At 32.5% G+C, this 21,786-nt stretch overlaps 1 protein-coding gene across 6 annotated transcripts in view; it reads right to left on the reverse strand.

Annotated features, from left to right (window-relative positions):
- The window catches only part of PDS5B (PDS5 cohesin associated factor B), a 192,376-nt gene that overhangs the window by 89,575 nt on the left and 81,015 nt on the right, over window positions 1–21,786 (reverse strand). For all 6 annotated transcript variants that reach the window (XM_061434810.1, XM_061434809.1, XM_061434808.1 and 3 more), the window contains exons 7-13: window positions 19,202–19,282; window positions 14,747–14,887; window positions 12,529–12,644; window positions 9,661–9,755; window positions 6,332–6,477; window positions 4,012–4,163; window positions 2,677–2,790 (exon numbers count right to left, since the gene is read on the reverse strand). In XM_061434810.1, coding sequence (XP_061290794.1) covers window positions 2,677–2,790; window positions 4,012–4,163; window positions 6,332–6,477; window positions 9,661–9,755; window positions 12,529–12,644; window positions 14,747–14,887; window positions 19,202–19,282 — 845 coding nt within the window. The remainder of the gene's footprint in view (window positions 1–2,676; window positions 2,791–4,011; window positions 4,164–6,331; window positions 6,478–9,660; window positions 9,756–12,528; window positions 12,645–14,746; window positions 14,888–19,201; window positions 19,283–21,786) is intronic.

Genomic DNA, 21,786 nt, shown 5'->3' on the forward strand with positions numbered 1-21,786 from the left:
ACAGTTGTATAGAAACTTGAGAGTGTGGGTATTACAGGGAAGTCATTAGAGAGAATAATGGACTTGAATATCCATGTAGAAAATAATATAAGATTTTTATTTTACATCATGCAAAAAATAAATTACAGGAAGAATAAAGATCTCAATCTGAAAAGCAAATCTTTAAAATTTTATTCAAAAATATAAAACAACAAATTAACCTCAGCATAGAAAAGAATTTTTAAAATGCAGAGAGAGCACAAGTAAAACCGAAAAAGACTGATATATTTGGTTATATTAAAATTAAAACTTTTGGGAGGAGGGTTCAGGATGGGGAGCACATGTATACCTGTGATGGATTCATTTTGATATTTGGCAAAACTAATACAATTATGTAAAGTTTAAAAATTAAAATAAAATTAAAAAAAATAATAAAACCACTGCAGAAAAAAATAAATAAATAAAAAATAAATAAAATTAAAACTTTCATATGTGCTAAGACATCATAAGCATTGTTAAAAACATAACTATAAGCTCTAAGATATATTGTGCACATACCTGACAAATGTTTTAGTCTATAGAACGTATCAAGAAACTTTACAAAAAGTTGATTTAAAAAATAATTTCAAAAACGTTATACACACACACACACACACACACACACACACACACCTACCTTACTTATTTTAACTTAAAAGAGGTAAGTATTCATGCACTAACCAGCCATTTTTGTAGAAATCAACTGATCTACAGATTGGAATTTACTTTCAGCTTTTCCATGAAATTATTTTTCAGTATATCTCAAAATATATTTTCAGTGTATTATTTTAGTTCTGAAACATTTATGTTTTGTGTATTCTATTCACAAATTTTTAAATTGTCTTTTCCATTTCTGGTATTAATGGTTTCATTAGTTGTTTGCTCCTATGGGTTTGCAAGTTATACACTCAAATTTTTTTAGGGGTAACTCAAATTTTTAATAGGTATAGCTGGTCTAATTAATCAACATGTCATATCTGTCCTCACTCTTATACGACGAAAGAACATCAGAACACTACCTGCCATCTTAACATGTTGTTATCTGACAGTGTGCCCCCTCCCAGGGAAAGAAAAGGGTATCCCAGGGACTCTCACGAGCTCACAAATTGTTGTAGGTTGACTCAATGTCAGCCTAGATGCTAACCTACTTTTTAATATAGATCCCAACACTCGTTTAAGAAAACTATCCTATTCCTTCTGGATTTAGTTTCCTTTTTTATTCTTTAGTAATTTTTTCAAGTAGGATCTATGAGTGGTGAACTCTCACTTTTTGCTTAAAAATGTCTGTAATTCATTACTACTCATGAATGACAGCTGAACTGACTCAAGGCATCTAGACTGGCTGTGACTTAAAATAGTTTGTTCCAAAAGGGATATACATATATATATCATACCTCATCCATGCTAAGAGGCCATCAACTGCACCATGAAGAAAAGGATGCATTCCAATTTCAGAGATGTTGGCATATGAAAACTTAAGGTTTTACAATCAATTAAATACAGTGGAAACATATTTTACAGTATGCATGGAAAAAGAATGAGTTTTGGAACCAGGTAGAACTGAATTCAAATTCTGGCCTTGTCTCTTACTACTTGCATAATTTTATGCAAGTTAACTGATCTCTGTGGGATTCAGTTTATCACGTGGAAAACAGAAAAAATATCACTTATGCTAGGAGTTGCCAAGTTTTTTCTGTAAAAGGCCAGATGGTAAATTTCACAAGCTTTGTGGGTCATAAGGTCCCTGCTGAAATTACCCAACTCTGCCAATTGCAGCAGGAAAGCAGACACAGTTAACATACATTCCTGTGCCTGAAATACAGTCAATATTAAGAAATGTACATTTTCTCTCCTACAATCTTTTTCTCTACATTTCTGTAAAAGATATAAACAGACATGTAACAATTTCCATGGGGGAAGTGAAGTGAAAAATCCCATTAAGCTGTGACAGGAATGAAAATTAGGTACAGCTCCCTAGACTTCTAATTTCTTCATCTGTAAACCCCATTAGCTGAGGGTTAAGTTACCCATTTACTAGAATACTAAGGATCTATACTTTCTGAAACCTAGAGCATATCAATCTCCAGGCCTCAATTTCCTAAGCCTCAGTACAATTCAACTGGCAATTCCTCTTCCATGTACAAAGTGCCAATTCTTTACAAAGGCCGTCAAAAGCACTTTTTGAATGAAACATGGTCATAAAAATATATCTTTGCTTACATTTATGCAAAACTATAACACCTGTTGAGATTATGCAGCACAAAAATATGTATCCTACTGGTTTACACTATAATTCAAATCAGTATCAGGTAAAAATAAGAAAGTACTACTTTCACAATATGGACCCTTCTGATGCCTTAAGGAATATAAGCAAAAAACAAAAAATACATCAATATTTCTTGAGATAACAGAAAAAACTAAATCCTAAAAGCTACCCAATCAATCAGCTGTTTTTCAATTAGTTACAAAAATCCTTGTTAATCCCATGTTAGTAGCAGTACTTTCTGAAAAAATATCCAAGTATTCTATTGTGTCTGACCATTTAAACAATGTACATTACATAAACTGTCGACATTAAAAATACAGTTGTTTTCATTTCCATAAAATCCAGTATACTGCAAAAGATGGAAAGAACAGAGTTTGACATTTGAAACATACTTCACTGCATTTAAATCCAGGGTGGCATACAAGTAATACAAGCATTTCATGCGTTCTGTTGTTTCCAAATTGTGGGGGACCATGTATTGAGCAAAGATCCGTTCAACAAGCAATCTATGAAAAAACATAAAGTACTCTATTAATTTCTATAAATATATGTATTACATATGTATATAAATTTCTAAAACATATAAAAATACATATAAGAGAGCTTCTTCTTTCTGAGTGGAGATGAGATTTGCAAATCAAAAGATTTCTTTAACAAGAAGAGCCTCCCCCACCCCACAAAAAAAATGGTAGCTGGATATACAAGAAAGCTCCTATACCTAGCAAAGATAGCTACTTCTGCATGACCCTGAGCAAGTTATGTACTAGGGGATCAATTTCATTAGCTAAATAATAAAGGGTTAAAAAACTACACTAGAACTTTCCAAGTGACAAATTCTAATCTAAGTTAAAACTAACAAGGAAATATTTGTCTTCTGAGTTTCCATAGTGATCATCATGAAAAACGACCTAGATGAACAAAAAGAATAGGGGAAAGGGGAGCTACCAAATCAAAATGCAAATCTCTGTGCATTGTCACATGCTCAAAAAGCTTAAAAATGTCAATTTTTTAAAAATAGTAACTGTGAAATTTCTTAGATAGTATCAACCTAAGAGTTTCTACTTCCTATACCTCTTAAAATTCTAAGATGTTCTACTGGTTCTTAATTTTCTTATTTTGATCCTTATGGGTAAGATCATTTGGACCCCACTAAAAATTCATCAAGTCAATGCAGACTGCAAGCAGGATTTACAAGTCTACTAACTATAGAATGGATAGGTTCCATACAATATCTAATCTTATATACTGGAATAAAAAAACACAAAGACTATATTCAGATAATGTGTTTTTATATATAAATTTATAAATTATTTTTTAGCCTTAAGTAGGAACTGTTTTTATTTAAAATGCCTAAATATAAAAGGTGTATATTTGACTTTTATTTGAAAAACAATGTGAATCCTTATAATACAATTACCTATGAAACAAAATTTAAATTATAATTGCATACATTTCTACTTTCAAATATTACTCCATTAAAATACAGTATATGAAAATGACCATAAAAGATGTATCCATCCCTAAAGTTATATGTACATCACTACTTCATTTATGGCTTTGGCAGGAAAGCAACTAGTCACTCAAAATTTTTAACTTGCAGTAAAAACCAAAGATGGAGTTTAAAGTTATAAAAAAAAAAAAAAAAAAGTTCACCTAAAACAACAGCTCAACAAGTTATATAAAACCAAAAAGCACCAAACATTTTACTTATGGTCTTTTTAACTTACCTATCATCAATACTATTTTGATAATATATATGGAGCAATTTGTCTTTGATCCATGAAATCTGTTTTGCAGCATCTTTCCCAGCTGCTGATTGTAAAGCATATTTCTTATAAATCTGGGCAAGTCCCATCATGGCTTCTTTGCGTACTCTCCACTTAAAATAAAAACATTTTTTTTAATAATTCAAAAATGCCTCCTTATATTAATTCCTTCAAGTTTAGTTACCCCCTTTTTTATTTACTTTACACAATATATTTTAATCATACCTCACTTACTAGATGTTAATTTGCAATAACTATGAAAAAATACAACTACTATTTTAATATTTACTGCATCAAGCATAGACATCTATTAATATATAAATAATTTTAATGCTTTGATATCTCCTGGAGAAGGAAATGGCAACCCACTCCAGTATTCTTGCCTGGAAAAATCCCACGGACAGAAGAGCCTCTTGAGCTGCAATCCATGGGGTCGCAAAGAGTCGGACACGACTGAGCAATTTCACTTTTGATATCTTAGACCCTTACCAACCTCTAAAAACAAATTTTAATCACAATCTACTTAATGTCATTTAGAATTAGTGAGGGAAAACATGTTACACCAACTTTTAAAAGGCAAAGACAGTTAAGCGCTATTCCTTATAGAATTTTTCCAAATTATGGTCTATATTAAACATACTTGTAAAGGTACATAGAATAGTGGCTTTATCAGATGCTGAATGTAAAGACACATTAGTGGTTCATTTACCTGGGAAAGACATTCAGGTGTCAGAATAACATATTCAAACTATTTTTTTAAATGAGTACGTATCTGCTATATATCTAACATTAATTATCTCGGTATGAGATTAACCTTAAATTTTACAGCACTGTAATCAGTAGGATGTTAGTAATATTTAGAACTTCACGAATCTGCAAAGACTATTCATTTATCCTTTGCAGTCATAGCAACATTTTTCTTTTGGTTTCTCTTTTAATTACAGTAAAGAGTAGTCCTTATTTCGTCCATCCATTGCAAAAACACTGAAATAAAAGACTTCAAAAGCTTTACTCAAAATTCAATACATTTGTAAAAACTGTATATCCAATTTCCTATTTTACCTCTAGTTCCTGAAACTGGTGTTTTAGGGAGAATTTAAAGATACAGAGCAAATTGTAATACTGCCAATAATGTAAATACATTTAACAACATTTTGGTATTCAATATATACAGAATGACCCCAACAGTCCTACAATGAACACAACACGATGATCAAACACATGTGAAGCATGATCCCAACAACACACGAACTCTGACCATGAAAAAGATTACTAGGAAGGCTGTCACCCTAGCATGATGCAAACCTCTTTTTCTTCCTTTACAACTTTTGGCCTTTTCATTGTTTAGTACCCTACTGATATATTCAATAAAGACAAGTCTAAACTTATAAGTCGCTCTGAATACCTACAGATTTCACAAGAAAACCATGCAACTCCTGTCCATCTATTCTCCACCCACAACCAGCATGATAAAAGAGAGAATTAAATGATGAAGAGAGCACAATCAACCCTGTAAGCAACTGTCAAAATGTTGTAAAGTATTTGCCTGGTTAAAGTTATTCATAGCTACCAACAAGCCTCCTGCTTTCTTTGCCAATTAACCCCTAAATACATCAAAGATTTTCATCTTTCACCAAAATTACTCTTAAGTCTAAGTCTATAAAATCCATGCCATGAAGGAAAGGCAATGGGGAGGAGGGGAGAATGAATATTCACTGAAACACTAAGCACCGAATACATTCGAGGCAACAAGGAATACAAACACATCAAGACACAGTCAGTCCCCTGTTCGAAAGCCACTAACTAATGAGTGGAGCTATTTGGTGCTCAAGGAAGAAGGTCTTAGGTCATGGAAAGTAGGCGAGAAGCATGCTGCTCTGCTCGGGTTAGCTTTGCCATGTTGAAAACATCTTTTATTTTCTATTCCATAGAAATTATAATACAATCAGCTAGAGGACTATGAATTGATACCCGTATGAAAGGAAAAAGAGAAGTTGTGTCAGAGTTCTTTACAAAGTCACTTATTAAGATTAGTGTACAGGTTAAATATCTGACTAATCTACCACTTAGACCTGTCCCATTTGAGGATGAACAAATAATATGAACAAAATTTAATGTAACAAAATGTAAAACCTTCTTATAAACATTATTTTAGATATTAAAATGCTGCCCCCCAAAAAAGAGCTAATTTCATTTAAATCTCAATATTTGCAAGTGAAACTCTATTAAAACTTCGAGTATTCAAAATACAAACCTACTAGTAATTATTATTCCTACTTACCCGTTTGTCTAATGTTCTCTCTCTCACAAAATTAAGTAAGTGATCATTGACCAGAAGAATATCTTTTTTAGCAGCTGTAACTATAGACACAATAACATCATGCCTAATAGCTTCTTCAGGGTCATGTGACCTCACTTTAAGATACTCTGAAAGATAAAATTTTATTTTATTAAAATGGAACTTTGATAATTAAAATGTCTTAAAAGATTGCATAAGACCTTTGAAAGTAAACCATAACCACAACAAAACCTAAGTAGAAAGTTTAATGTTTCAAAAAATATTAGTAGCAGGAGAGACAGAAAGGAAGAAAGAGAAGGAAGAAGGAAGGAAGGTTAGTCCTTCAGTCAAAATACAGTAGTTTACATGCAACTGAGTAGTAAATCCCCTCCCCATCTATGGGGCAGGGTGGATGACTTAGGAGTTCCTAGGCTCATTAATTCAACAAGCCACATAAATGAATCAAGAAGTATATCAATATTTCACTTTTTTTTTTAATGGTTAAAATATTCAAGTCAAGTGGTTCTGTTGGGAAAAGACTAGAGAATATAAGTTTCTATCTCCCTTAACTAAGCAAACCCTTAGTGAGGTTATTGAAAGATTAAGTTAATTTAATGGCAGCAAAAAAACAGGATTACAGGCAAGAGCATAAGACAATTCCACTTAACTCAACTAAAAGAAAGACCAAAGGGATGACAGAAGAAATGAAACATTAAGCAATTATGAGAGACTGGAGAATATTAAAGCAAAAAACATGGGAGTTCAGATCTGGCACTGAGAAAACTGAAAAAAAAAAAAATGAACAATCTTCAGTAATGATATATTATTAGGCTTAAGGAAGAGGTACCATAAATGAATATATTCCCTGGTGGCTCAGATGGTAAAGAGTCTGCCTGCAATGCAGGACACCCAGGTTTGATGCCTGGGTCGGGAAGATCCCCTGGAGAAGGAAATGGCAATCCATTCCAGTATTCTTCCCTGGGAAATCCCATGGATGGAGGAGCCTGGCAGGCTCTAGTCCATGGGGTTGCAAAGAATCGGACAAGACTGAGCATCTTCATTTTCACTTTCACCACAAGTGAACATAAATTATTATTCAGCTTTTTAATTAGAAGACTAGTAAGATATAATTTTGTTGTTCGGATCTGGAGTAACATATATAGCCATGTCTATAAACAACACACAGTGCTTATGATTGTAAATGGATTTACTACTCAATAAATGAACAGTTAACAAATACAATGTAAAAGCTCATAAAACCAATGCCCAGGTCCTAAGCTCCTCCACCTTGAGCATTCTCTACCAAATGGAATTATTTCAAACAGTGAGAAAGACAGTATGTGTGATAGGCAATGAAAAGTGGATACAATAATACAATACAATAATACAGTACAATAATACAGAACAGAAGAAATTGCAGAACAAGACACCAAAGGCCAGTCTTCATCCAAAGGTGATGCTGTATATATGGTGGAACTGGAAGGGAGTCCTTTATTATAAGCTCCTTCCAGAAAACCAAATAATTAATCCCAACAAGTACTGGTCCCAATTAGACCAACTGAAAGCAGCACTCAACAAAAAGCATCTGGAATCAGTCAACAGAAAACACAGTCTTCCATCAGGATAATGCAAGACTGCATGCTTCCTTGATGACCAGGCCAAAACTGTTACAGATTGGCTGGGAAGTTCTGATTCCTTGCATTATTCACCAGACATTGTACCTTTGGTTTTCCATTTATTTCAGTCTTTACAAAAAAAAATTTTCAATTCTGTGGATGACTGTAAAAGGCACCTGAAACAGTTGTTTGCTCAAAAAGATAAAGTTTTGAAAAGATGAAATTATGAAGTTGCCTGAAAAATGGTAGAAGGTTGGGAAACTAAACAGTGAATATGAAGTTAAATAAAGTTCACAGTGAATATAAAGTTTAATAAAGTTTTTGGTAAATGCAAAGTGTGTGTTTTATTTTTAAGTTAAAAACCTGAAGGCCAACCCAATAATAATAACCAATAATATGAAAGTTGGGGAAGAGACTGCTCAGAGTTCAAGTATTCAAGGGTCCTTGATTGCTCAGAAAGAAGCTAGTATTCTGATTAACTTTAGACTTAATTAGTCAACTATGCGGTGAAAGCATGAAGGAGAATGTAACTTTCAGGCCCATGGGGATAAAAACAGAAAAAAGAGAAGAAAATACACTGAGCAGATGAGAGGAAAAATAGAAATAAGAGAAGCAAAGAATAGGTGTGTAAAATAGAAAACACAAAATAAGATCATAGGAATAAGTTCAACTATGTCAAATTCAATATATATTTTCAATAAAATTTTTAAATCACTTTAAGAATACTACATATAATTTATAGATATGTACACATGCAACATAGAAAAACATGAACAGGTTGTAGACCAAATTTAATAGAGAAGTTACTTAAAGTAGGAAAAAAGAATCCCTTGTGAAAAGTGTTTCAACTGTATCTACAATGTATTTTCTTTTTCTCTTTTAATCTCCTAAACTAATACAGCAAAATACTAACATTTCTGAGGAAGACAGTGGCTGCTATATTCATCTATATTTTCTGAACTATTTCATGATTTCATATCTGGCAACAGTTAGATACATAATGAGAAGGCAATGGCAAGCCACTCCAGTACTCTTGCCTAGAAAATCCCATGGATGGAGGAGCCTGGTAGGCTGCAGTCCATGGGGTCGCTAGGAGTCAGACGTGACTGAGCGACTTCACTTTCACTTTCACACAATGGAGAAGGCAATGGCAACCCACTCCAGTGTTCTTGCCTGGAGAATCCCAGGGACGGCAGAGCCTGGTGGGCTGCCGTCTATGGGGTTGCAGAGAGTCGGACACGACTGAAGCGACTTAGCAGCAGATACATAATATTCCCATTACTATAAAAAGTGAAATACCTTATGGATTTACAGATTTCAGGAAAGTTATCTCCATTAAGCATGGTTAGTTTATAAATTAATGACTCTCACATAAGTTTTCAAAATATTAAAGACCACTGAAGTCTTATAATGTATTCAAAGTCAAGACCTATTCAAATCTGAATGTCTGAAATACTTTCAGAATTGTTCTTAAATTAAGAAACCAACACTGCCTCTGATAACACTACTTTTTATGTGTGTGATTGTAGCCTATGTACTAGGAGGCAAAATTCCAGCTTCAGAGAGTAACTACCATGATGGTGAATTTGAAGACTTCACCCACTAAAATCACAAAAAAGGTACAAAACAGAAGGTTTTTGTCCTATACATAAAGCCTATCTTTTTTTTTTCTCCAAAGAGCACCAAGGAATATTTGCCATTATGGGTATAAACTACCTGTTAAGTCCTTTGCTAAATCAGGATGGTTCATGAGACAATGGCTAGCAAATTTCACACATTCCAGGCGGATTGGTACATGGATATCATTAAACCTGAAAAAATACAAAAGCACAGAGTAATCTTTAGTATAAGAGAAACAGATGTGTTCAATCTGCACTTGATTTATATTTATTTCTCTAATTAAAAGAAAAAATACTTTATACAGCATAATTCAAAGCATAAAAGAATATCTTAACAAAGATTTGTAAACTATGTATGTACAAATGCTATGGAACCTTTATATTAAACTAGGTCAATCTCCTGTGAGAACTATGTACTTTTGGCAGCATGTTTAAACAATACACATTTGGCTCAAAAATAAGAACTGGAATGACAAAATTTTTCCTATAAATATTATACTTTCAAATATATATGCTTATGCAAGTGTTAAGTATATACATAGTTCATGGATACATTATTAAATCCCATATTGAAATGAGAACTCTTCCTCAAATTATTCTTTCTTAAATAGAGAACATTCACAAATGTTTCACAGATCCTGTACTAAACCCTGTATTATTTTATGACTTTAAAATTGTGCCAATAATTACTTCTATCTATTATAGTTAACCATCATAATTATTTACACTAACATTAACTAACATTACACTAACATCAACTAAATTAATGACTCTCACGTTTTCAAAATATTAAAGATTTAATTAATTATTAAAATTTTAAATATTAAAATTAATTCAAAAATTAAAATATTAAAAAATATTAAAAATTTAAAATATTAACATCAAATGTTTACATAAAAATGTAGGTATCTCAGTATGCATCTCTGGAAAGTTAAAACTTTTTGGCTGATGTGTTAACTATCTTTAACTTTTATATTTCCCCTCTCTTTTTCTTTTCCCTTATAACCTGGTGAACCAACTGTTTTGTGTTTATGTATGTAGTGGCTTTTCACAGTTTAGACTGTACTAATCTTATCATTCTGATGTCAACTACCAGGTTCCCCTCTCTCCTAAATCCTGCAAATTAGTAATCAGGTCTACAGATTTGATCATATTCAGGTTCATTTTTTTTAAAGCAAAACTACTGGATACAGTATCATGTTCCTCCATCAGGAAACATATAGTCTAGTTATCTCTAAACCACCAATGTTCAAAGCCTATAATATACCTAAATTCATTATGAAGTACAAAACAGAGATTAAAAAAAAATACATTGAGTAAGAAGAACAAGATTTTCCATTCAACATTTTTGGATGTCTTAATTCTCAGAGATCAAAAAGTTTCCCAATCTTATACCACCTAATACCGTAAGAGACAAAATTTAGCAACAAAAAGATAAATAGCAGTCTACTGAATGAGTAACAAATTACTCATAAAAGCTTAATATTATGGGAAACAAAATGCTTCATGAAGTATACTCAAAAAAAGTTACATAAAATCTAGTCTTTATTCTCATATGGTTTCCTGAGTAATTTGAATCTAAATATTCAATCTATGTACTCTACCTTCTCAACTAAACATGTACCATTTAACCATTAAAAGACATCTTTAAATAAATACTCTAACTCCTTAAAATGGGTAATATATGATTGTTTATGCCATTAATAATACAAGGAAAAACTACAATATAATAAAAAGGTAACAAATTTAAATTAAAATTCTACAATGGTCTGGTGAATCCAAGTCCTGATTTAAAGATATATTAAATGTCTTTACGTAAAATTATATTTTTTGTTTTTAACACATCAAATAAAATACATTTTGACTTTATTAGTAGTTGCATAATTTAAACATAAAATATTGTGCCCTCTTGCTTATTAAGGTGAAAAAATCCAGAAATCAAACTCAAAATGACAATGGTCTAAGATTTATCAGTTTAACACGCCTTGTTAAATATTATTATTGAGCTACATAAGAAATAAGAAATCAAAAAAAAATTTAGCGCTTAAATGTATAAAGGCTTATCTCTTCATTTAACAAATTAGAAAAAACAAGTCCAGAAGAGATTAAATGTATTATAATCACTGATGGCTCTGGTAGTGAAATAGAAAGAAAAATGGCAGTAACAATGCAAATATTTCAATACAAAGAAAATAGAATAAGATTCAATCTTATTTACTTGTTTATTTATGACTTAACTGCATTATTTGTTATAAGCATAATAAAAAAAGAGGGGGTGGGGGGTGGAATCCTCCTCTATCCTCAAGGTCAAAGTAGGTTTCAGCCAGGACACTGAGAAGTGGTTTTAATATATTCAAGATCAGGGACATCTTTAGAAAAGTAATAAATTCCTCACACAAAAAAATACACAAACACATTCAAATTTTGCAACCAATTTCAGAAGGTTTGTAGATCATTAAAAGCATACAAGAAAGCCCAGATTATCAATTCTTCATTATCGTAAGAAATGTAGAAAGGAGGTTAGTAGGGGAAACATACACAATCATTTATTTACCCATTCTATGGATACTCTTATCCTTACAAATCTCCAAATAATCTAACTAAATATAATTTTTTTTTGCGGAGGGGCTATATCTCACAATGATGTATTTGCAGTTGGAATGAATCACCGCTATGTAATAATACACTTCCATTTCATGATTATAATACTTTGTAAGATGGCTATTTAAATATATCATCTTTTTTTTAATTTAAATATATCATCTTTTAAAAATTACTAAAAAAAAAAATTTTTCTGAAGACAAAGAAGGGGAATTTGTAAACATGGCCAATCACTATCAGCATCAAAAATTTCAAAATACAAAATCCTTCATTTATAAAAAAATCCTAAATGTGGATGTTGTTTTAAATTAATAAGTAGACATAAACACATATTACTTTAAAATAGGACACCAAAATCATATACCTGCCCAAGTAACACTGCCAAAGTGGTTTGTTTTGAGAAGCCAATTCTGAATCCTTTGCCCCAAACATTTTTGCCAGTAGTTTAACAACTTGAAGACGTTCCTCATTATCATTGCTCTAAAACAAAACACAACCACAGCTTTACAACCATGAGGTAGATATACTCAGAATAATTTTTCCCATTATTTCCCTTAAAAAACCTTGAAAACTTTCTATGAATTTCAGTTGAAAAATTATACACAAAAAAATGTTCAATATATTTTTCACAGAATTAAATGTTATCTTCAATGCTCTAATCATCTCAAATTACATTAAAGGAGTACTCCTCTACATGAAAATTCACCCCCAAGTTTGATTAACACTTAATGGCTTGGCCTACAATTGAGGCTTGTTTCCATTCAAAATCAAAAACTAATTCACATCAAACCAACTTGGGACCCTTGAAAAACTATCTGTGGTTTTTAAGAATAGACACTGACAGAGGCCAAGCCTACAGTAAAGAGAGAATTATGTATGACTGTTTAAGCCCTTTGTAGAAATAAATAAGCACTAAATCTCCCAAAAGGAGAGTCAGTTCATCTACATACAGCAGATTCCTAATGGTGTTTAACAATGTGATGAAGCCTCACAGATAAGAAAACTAAAGTCTCTGTTATACATACAACACAGTACTCTGCAGATAAGAAATCAAACTTCATTATTGATTTTGGTGCCTCTAATACATGACATCATTTAAATGAATGAGCCAGCCACAATACTAGACTTAAACACAAAATGTGAGACTGTTACAAAGCATTAATAATCAAGTTACTTAGATGGCACTGTATAGATTTCTTTTAAAATTTTAAACCAATGCCAAAGCCAAGCATTTAAAGACTATGATATGACCTGACTCCTCTTTATTATTTCTTTCGCTATTCCTCCAAAAAAGTACATTTCAAACCTGACTGAACATTAGAATGACCTGTAAGCTTTTAAAAATAAAAACAGCTAACCAAAAACTCATCTCTGAACTCCACTGCCTGAAATTCTGATTTAGGTTAATGCCTGCACATCTGTCTGTTTCTTAAGGCTCCACAGGTAAAGATTCTAATGGGCAGACAAGGATGATTTAAACTGACTTTATGCAACCACGAAACTGTAATTCGTGTTCTGCAAATTCAATCAGCACCTTCCTACCTCTCTGTGTTTCTGCATGCTGTTCCCTTTGCTTTAACTGTATGCTGTTTGTATCTTTTATGATACTTATAATATCCGGCCTCTTATTAGATATGGATTTTTCCTCTCCCTCCCATAATGGATGTTAAATCTACTGGAAGCAGCAATGCTAATTTCTTATTCTTATATTTCTTATAGTATTTAATATTTTTATTAGATGAAATCAAGCCAACAAATAATTAAAGGTATGACTGCCTTCAGCCTCATCAAAATTGTTAGTGATATGAAAAGAGGAGGCATAGGAAGGCTAGTGAATCAAATGGCTCAGTTGGCAAATACATCAAAAAGATACCCAGAATAAAATAATTATTTGCTGCATTTTGGGGGTAATTACACTATCAACACAGATTATTCTGTAGCTTTCAAAGAGACAAATTCAAAATTTTAGAAACAAGAAACAACACATAAATCATTTAACAACTTTTCTGGGTGGTACAGTGCGGTTCATCAAAAAGTATTAATTATAACCAGATTTATTTAATCTTTATGTAACAATCTGAGAGAGAAAAATATGCCCAAAACCTGCAAATGAAACTCAATTTGATGGCATAATTTAATGCCAAGGCAATAGATTCTAGAAAGTCATCTGAAAAGCAAAGACACTTTCGATACAGGCTAGGCAAGCAAAGATAACACTCATAAAGAAAAATATTTCACCCTATGTGGATAACAGACTCTAAACCATTTTTATGGCACAATCAAAGGGTCTGGGGAACCACTATAAACTATGCCTTAGAAACGAAAAAATTAGTCACAACCCAGAAAACATCAACTGGAAAACTTTCATCCTGCTAATCATTAATTATAAGCAGATTCAATCTGCTAGGCACCATGACAGCCACTAGCAATACACAAACAGGCAAGGCACAAACATGTAAATAAGTAACAGTAATACACCATCACACTTAGAACATTCAGTTAAAACCACTGAAGGATTAAAAAGCCACAAATAATGGTTTTTGCTAATCTAGTTGATAAAACCATGTTTTTACAATAGTTACCTTCAATTTAAATTCAAGCTGGGGTAAAACTGAGAGCAGCAAATGACTATCAATATTATAGAGCTCCAAAATTAAGTCAAAGACATGCTCTGACAAATCGCTGATAGATGTTTTCCCAAGCATCAGAACCTGATTAAAAAACTTTTGAGAAAAAAAATTTATTAACAGAAGTACCATGGATAAAGTGAATTTCCTGAAATTTTATTATTTCATTAAATTCATTAATATTCTATACAAAGTCAAAACAGGCATATCAAAATGTTTTCTAACAGAAGGTGGGAAACCACTACAGGTCACCAAAAAAGATAAAACACAGAATTCATCTCATACATAGTAAAAGACAAGAAATTTCTATTGATTTATCAATTAGCATATCAATAAACATCCTACTTACCAAACACATTTTATTCCCCATTATGGTACTTACCATATTTTACTGTGTATCACAGTTATTTGCATACACGTCTTAGTTTCTCTACTAGATAAATTTCTTAAGGGCAAGGATCACATTTTGTTCATCACAGCAGTATGGGAGAGAACAGCATGGAAGACAAAGCCTTACACCTTCATAGTAGGAGCCAATGCCACTTTTAAAATATGTAATTTTATATTTACAATGTAAAACAACGTCTAATACTTTTTATCTTCTTTTATATTCTGATAAACAATGTGTATATACATATACACCCACACAAAGGTTTATAGCACTAATTAAATTCCAATTAAAAGCACACACAAACAAAAGAAAATCCAAATGTGAACATATTTCTTCTATAAGCAGCCAGCACTACCTTCTACACTCAAAACATTTATCACATTACTACTGAAAATGGTAAAAAAAAAAAAAACCCATGGCGTAATGATCAAGTTCCTATCTATTTAAAGTCTTCCAAAGATGTAAAAAAATTAACCCACAGAATATCCTACATATTATGTCCTTGAAAAAGGCATTGAGTATTCTCTACATCATACAAACTGCTCTGATCTCTTCTTTCTGTGACAATTAACATACAACTTGGCTTAATTAGGTTTTCTATCTGGAAAGTACAGTCAAAGACTTCCATTTCAACATCTTCTCTGCTGGCCTGTAGTTCTTGGGTTGTTTTTAAATGAAGTTCTTTGGACTTATGAACCTGTACAAACTACCTAACCATGAGGGAAGAAAATAAAAAATTCTATTCTACTATTATTTATTGGTTTTAAAAATAAGTTGTTTGTCTGTGATGTTCATCAATTTTGTGTGAAAAGAATTTCAAAACATCAAAGATTAAATTCTCATTCAAATTGAAGATAAAATGGCTTTTTTTTTTTCATTCAAAAACTTTCTCCTGTTTAAAAATAAATATAGCTGTCCTTAACAAAAGATAATTCTTTTCAATCTGGCCACCTTGGTGCTCAAATCATCAGTCTGGGAAAAACTTCCATCAGTCTGGGAAAGCTCATTTGAAAATGGAAGTGGGGGAAAAAAAACATTGCCTCGTTTAACTTCTTACAAATTTCATCAAAAACATTTATTTGACACTTACAATCTCCACGCATCTCCAAATCAGTCTTCGCTGTATAACAAGAGCCTAGTACAATGCCTGACAGTTTAAATTCAGTTTAAATGAATGAATGATGTGTAACAGGTACTATGATACAACTATAAGTAAAACAACTTCCTGAGGTGTATACTTCAGCAGAAGAAGCAAATACATATTTGACTGAAGTATCTCCCTCTAAAAAACATGAGTCTTTCCATTACAAATGGTAACTAATTTTCACATAACGTTAAATAACAACTGCCTCCTGATGAAAGAAGTAAGGGGAATAAGTTAAACACTGGTAAGAAATTCTACCTTAAATTTAGATGATCAACTTTAGTTACAAAATAACTGACACTAAGTGAGATTAAGCAATTTAACCAAATTTTAACTATATCAAGACAAACAACATATTTTTTCAATGCAACAAAATAATTTTGTGCCATCCCCTAAAACCTGCCATTAAAAAGATCTGGTAAAAAGTAATATTACCAAGAAGTGATCCATATAGGGAATTTTTTGAACTGTCACTATGTACTTTCTGTTTTTGATACTGTTGTACCTTTTTAATTACGTACATGTACTTTATAGTTTTGTGAGTTGTCAAATTACAAATTCTATTTTAAAAAATAACTCGTAACACCAACATGACTTAAGTTCTATATATAAAAACATCACTATCTATAAAAAAAAAAAAACTTCAATGTGTCTATATGCATGAGAGTGAAAAAAGACACAAGTAAAAAAGAGACAGAAGTGGGGTTATATTACCTTGATAGCCTACCTCTATTTTTGCTTGTTAGTTCTCTACTAGGAAGATAAATGAACAGTGGCTTTACATGTACAAGTCCAAAAAGACTGAGAATGATTTTTACACTGTACTAAAACCCCACAAGACAATTAAGCTCACCAGAAAGTATTTTACATGTAATTGTATAGGTCTGCAGTAGAAAACTTAAGTAGATTTAGAAGGGAGAACAGGAGAAGGGAAAAAAAGCAATTCTTAATGACATATTAGCCAACTATCGAATAAAGCAGGGGAACAAGAAAAAAAGGAAAACGGAGAGAGGAGGAAATAGTGACAGAGTACTTGGAATAAATATGGAACTGAAGGTGTGCTCAGACCATTCTACTCATCCTGTACCTCCTGCCCCCATCCCCAGCTTCTGATAAAGACAAAGTATAGAGTGGGCTGTCTATTATCTGTAGCAAGAACTAAGAGCAGGAAACATAAGGTGTAAGTGACAGGGAAATGTTTTTACCTTGATATATCTGGGATTATTAGAAGTGTTTTTATCTTTCTTTTAGCTTTTATCATAAATATTTTCAGACATACACAGATGTTGAGAGAACAGTATAATGAACCTAATCACCTCATTCTATTCCAAATATTTTTTTTATTACCCAATCAAATGTTTATTTTCCCAATCCCAGAAAACATACCAACATAGTATACAGTGTTATTTTCTTATTTTTGTACCAGAAAACGGCATCAGAAAAAGTGTTTCCCTAAAAAAACTGGCTTGGCAGTATCAGCTTAAATAAGTGACCACCAGGAGGAGCTCACCTAGTGTATCTAAAATCCATGGAGACAATCATTCACAGGCACTTGAAGCAAAGGAAAAGGGAAGGGGTACTTAATAAGAGTACTTAATAATGCTTAAATGTGGCTCTACAGATTTCAAGTGCCATTGTGTCATACAAAAAGAACTCAATCCACTCAATCTAAGCAATTTATTCCAGCCAATACACAACACTCACAAAACTTGCAGAAATCAGTATTTAAGAATTCCCTGGAAATCTTACTGGAGCTATTCAGACAGATTACATAATTCAAGTCTCCAGTTTCTCAAAGTTCACTCTTCAAAACAGTTTCTTTATAAATCAAATACATTTTTCCAAATCATCACGTGCTTACAACTATTTAAGCAGTAAGCCAGCAACGAAGACTGGAATTTACCAAGGTATTGTTCCATTTCCATGATACATTTTTATATACCAAATTAAATTTTGTATGCTTCAAGAAAAAAATCTCCTTCAATAAACTTCTAGAAAATTAAATACATAATTACAAAAGACTTTCCTTCTTAAATTTTTCCAAGAAGACATATTTACATACTTTACATTTTCAGATGTGGATAAAAGTGGAAGGCAGGGTGGAGACAGACCTGCTACACAATTCCAGAGGCCAACATCAAGACTGTGTTCTGGATCTGCTCCATTGGATGGAACCAATTCACATGGAATACAATGTGAATGGTGCCATCTAGAGTTGTGCAGCTCACCAGAACTGCGGGGGTAAAATAAAACCTCAACAAGCTTCTATCAGTGAACCTAACAGACAGAATACATTTCTCCTGAAAACAGAGAAGAAGGTCAATCTTCAGTAAGTAGACCTGAGATGATAATGAAAGGGCTTTTTCACTGCAATTCTTTCCCATTCTCAGAAAAGGTAGATTTATATGGAATCTATCCCAAGGAGAATAAGATAGGCAACTTTCACCACATTGCTGTCATTCATACTTGCCTTCAATTTTTATGTCTTGATATTAGTTCATATCTTCTTCTTGTACAAATCAATTTAATTTCCAAAAAGCTGTAAGCAACTTCTCTGAATAATGAAAAGTTCCATATGATTTATCTAATTACATTTAACTCAATTTCCAACAATAAAACAGTATAGTTTGCTAACCAAAATAAAAACTGTTTTAGTTACTACACAATTTGAAAGAAGAAAATGAACAAAAAGATAGAGGTAATCTAGAAAATATTAACCAATAACAATTTTAAATAAGAAGGGGAAAGAAAATACACTTAATGATTAAAACAATAAAAATCCTGAAGTATGTACTACTTGCCAAAATTCTGCTTCAAGCAGTCTTTAAAATTTTGGCTACTCTTTCTGATAACCAATTGGACAAGGAAGACTTACATTCGTAATATATGGTTCAATAGCTTGAGCTGTCCTCTTCAGTAAAGCCTTTGCCAAATCGTATGCTTGCTTGTTTAAATTCTGAGGGTGGAGGGGAAAAATACCTATATTATACACCACTAAATATGAAAAAAGAAATGTTACCTGTATTCAAAAAGCTACTCTTAAGTAAATAAATGAATGAGAAAACTCTAAAATTCAATTTGAATAAAAGGGAGACAGCAAAGACACTTTTCTCTGAAGACTAAGTAGTCTAGTAGATCTTAAGATCCCCATTTAGTATTTTAATACATAATATGGGCATGCTTAGTCGCTAAGCCATGTCTGACTCTTTTGCAACACCATGGACTGCAGCCCGCCAGGGTCCTCTGTCCATTGGATTTCCAAGGCAAGAATACTGGAGTGGGTTGCCATTTCCTTCTCCAGGGGATCTTCTTGACCCAGGGATTGAACCTGGGTCTCCTGCACTGCAGGATTCTTTACCGTCTGAACCACCAGGGAAGCCCATATAGCATACTATAGCTTATTTACTCATTCTCCTATCCATAGACATTAAATTGTTTTGTACATGGCTCCTTGCACATAAAAGAAATAATCTTCTATAAATACTACCTTTACCATTTTTCAAATGAGCTGTTTTGCCTTATTCGTGTGAAGTTTCTCTATAAATTCTATCCACTAAATATCTGTCAATTATATGCACAACATATCTTAGAGTTACATTTTTACAATGCTTATGGTGTCTTAGGACATAGAACTTTTAATTTTAATATAACCAGATATATCAATCTTTTCCTATTTGGCTTGTGCTCTCTCCACTACTTGGCTTGTGTTCTCTCTACATTTTTAAAATTCTTTCTACACTGATGTTAATTTGTTGTTTTATATTTTTTGATAAAACTTTAAACACTGGCTTTTCATATTTAGATCTGTATTCTGCCTGTACTTTATTTTTATGCATGGTGTGAAATAAGAATCTTGTATTATTTTCCACATGGACATTAAAGTCCATTATTCCCTCCAGAGACTTCCCTGTAATATCCATACTCAAGTTTCTATACAACTATGTATCTATTTGTAAAGTATCCATTACTTCCATATGTCCCTTGGTCTATTACTATTACTGCCTGATTTTACAGTCAAAGAGACATATGGAAGCAATGTCTTAACATCAGGTTAAGGTAAGTCCCCGTTTTCTTACTCTTTTTCAAAAACCAATTTGTCCAACTAAACACACATGCTCACATACACACACATTCACAATATCTATTTTGACTGGATTATCTATTAGTATGCAGAGGAATGACATTATGATGATACTGAGTTTCCCATCACATAAATGTAACAAATCATGCAACATACTGAAGTGTTCTTTTATACTTTTACATCAACTGCAATAATTTTCAACACTAAGGTCATGTACAGTGTTATTAAATTTCTAAGTAGCTCAAGTTTTTGTTAAAAGCTACAAATAAAATTTTTTTCCAAATTACACTAACAGATTTTTATACATTGATCTTATACCTAGCAACTGCAGAATTTTCTTACTTGTTCTAGAAACTAATTCGTACATTTTTTTTCTGTACAAGCAGTCAGAACAGAACATCTGCAAATAATTTCAGTTTTGTTTCTTCTTTCTAATCCTTTTTTATCTTTTGTTTGTATTGTTTTATTCCACCAATTTAAGGCCTCCAGTTAACGTAGATTAGAAACAGCATACTTGTTTCTTTCCTGAGTAGAAGTGACATTTTTATAATATCCCTAACTTCAAAGAGAATGCCTCACATTTCACCATTAAGTGCAGTACCATATACAACCTTATAAGGTTAAAGAAATTACTTTCTATTTCAAATATGCTAATATTCTTTATCATAAGTTATACTGAATTTTAGCAAATAGTTTCCTTTATAGATCTACTGATATTTTTTTCTCTTTGCTCTGTTAATTTCCACAAATATCTTAGCCTACTATTAACCATCTCTGTATTCCTAAAATTAAGTCAATTTGCTCATTACCAATATTACTTTGTATCGTTCTAGATATTGTCCATTGCTATTTTATACTGGATTTACATGAGTATGCTGCTGCTGCTAAGTCACTTCAGTCGTGTCTGACTCGGTGTGACCCCATAGACGGCAGCCCACCAGGCTCCTCTGTTCCTCGGATTCTCCAGGCAAGAATACTGGAGTGGGTTGCCATTTTAAATTAAATTATCCTCCTTTCTTGCACTTGGGTTTTGTCTAGTTTTCCCATGAAGATTATATTCTGCTTATAATGTGAACTGTAGAACATGCCTTCCTTTTTACAATCTGGAAAAACTTTCTAAATATCAGGATTACATGGCACTTAAATGATTAATAGAAATCTGCTAGTGATGAGTTTTAAGTTCTTTTAAGCTCGGTTTGCGGAGAAAGCAATGGCACCCCACTCCAGTACTCTCGCCTGGAAAATCCCATGGACAGAGGAGCCGGGTAGGCTCCAATCCATGGGTCGCAAGAGTCGGGCACAACTGAGCGACTTCACTTTAACTTTTCACTTTCATGCATTGGAGAAGGAAATGGCAACCCACTCCAATATTCTTGCCT

This window comes from Bos javanicus, chromosome 12 (assembly GCF_032452875.1).
Source record: "Bos javanicus breed banteng chromosome 12, ARS-OSU_banteng_1.0, whole genome shotgun sequence".
Lineage (NCBI taxonomy): Eukaryota > Metazoa > Chordata > Mammalia > Artiodactyla > Bovidae > Bos > Bos javanicus.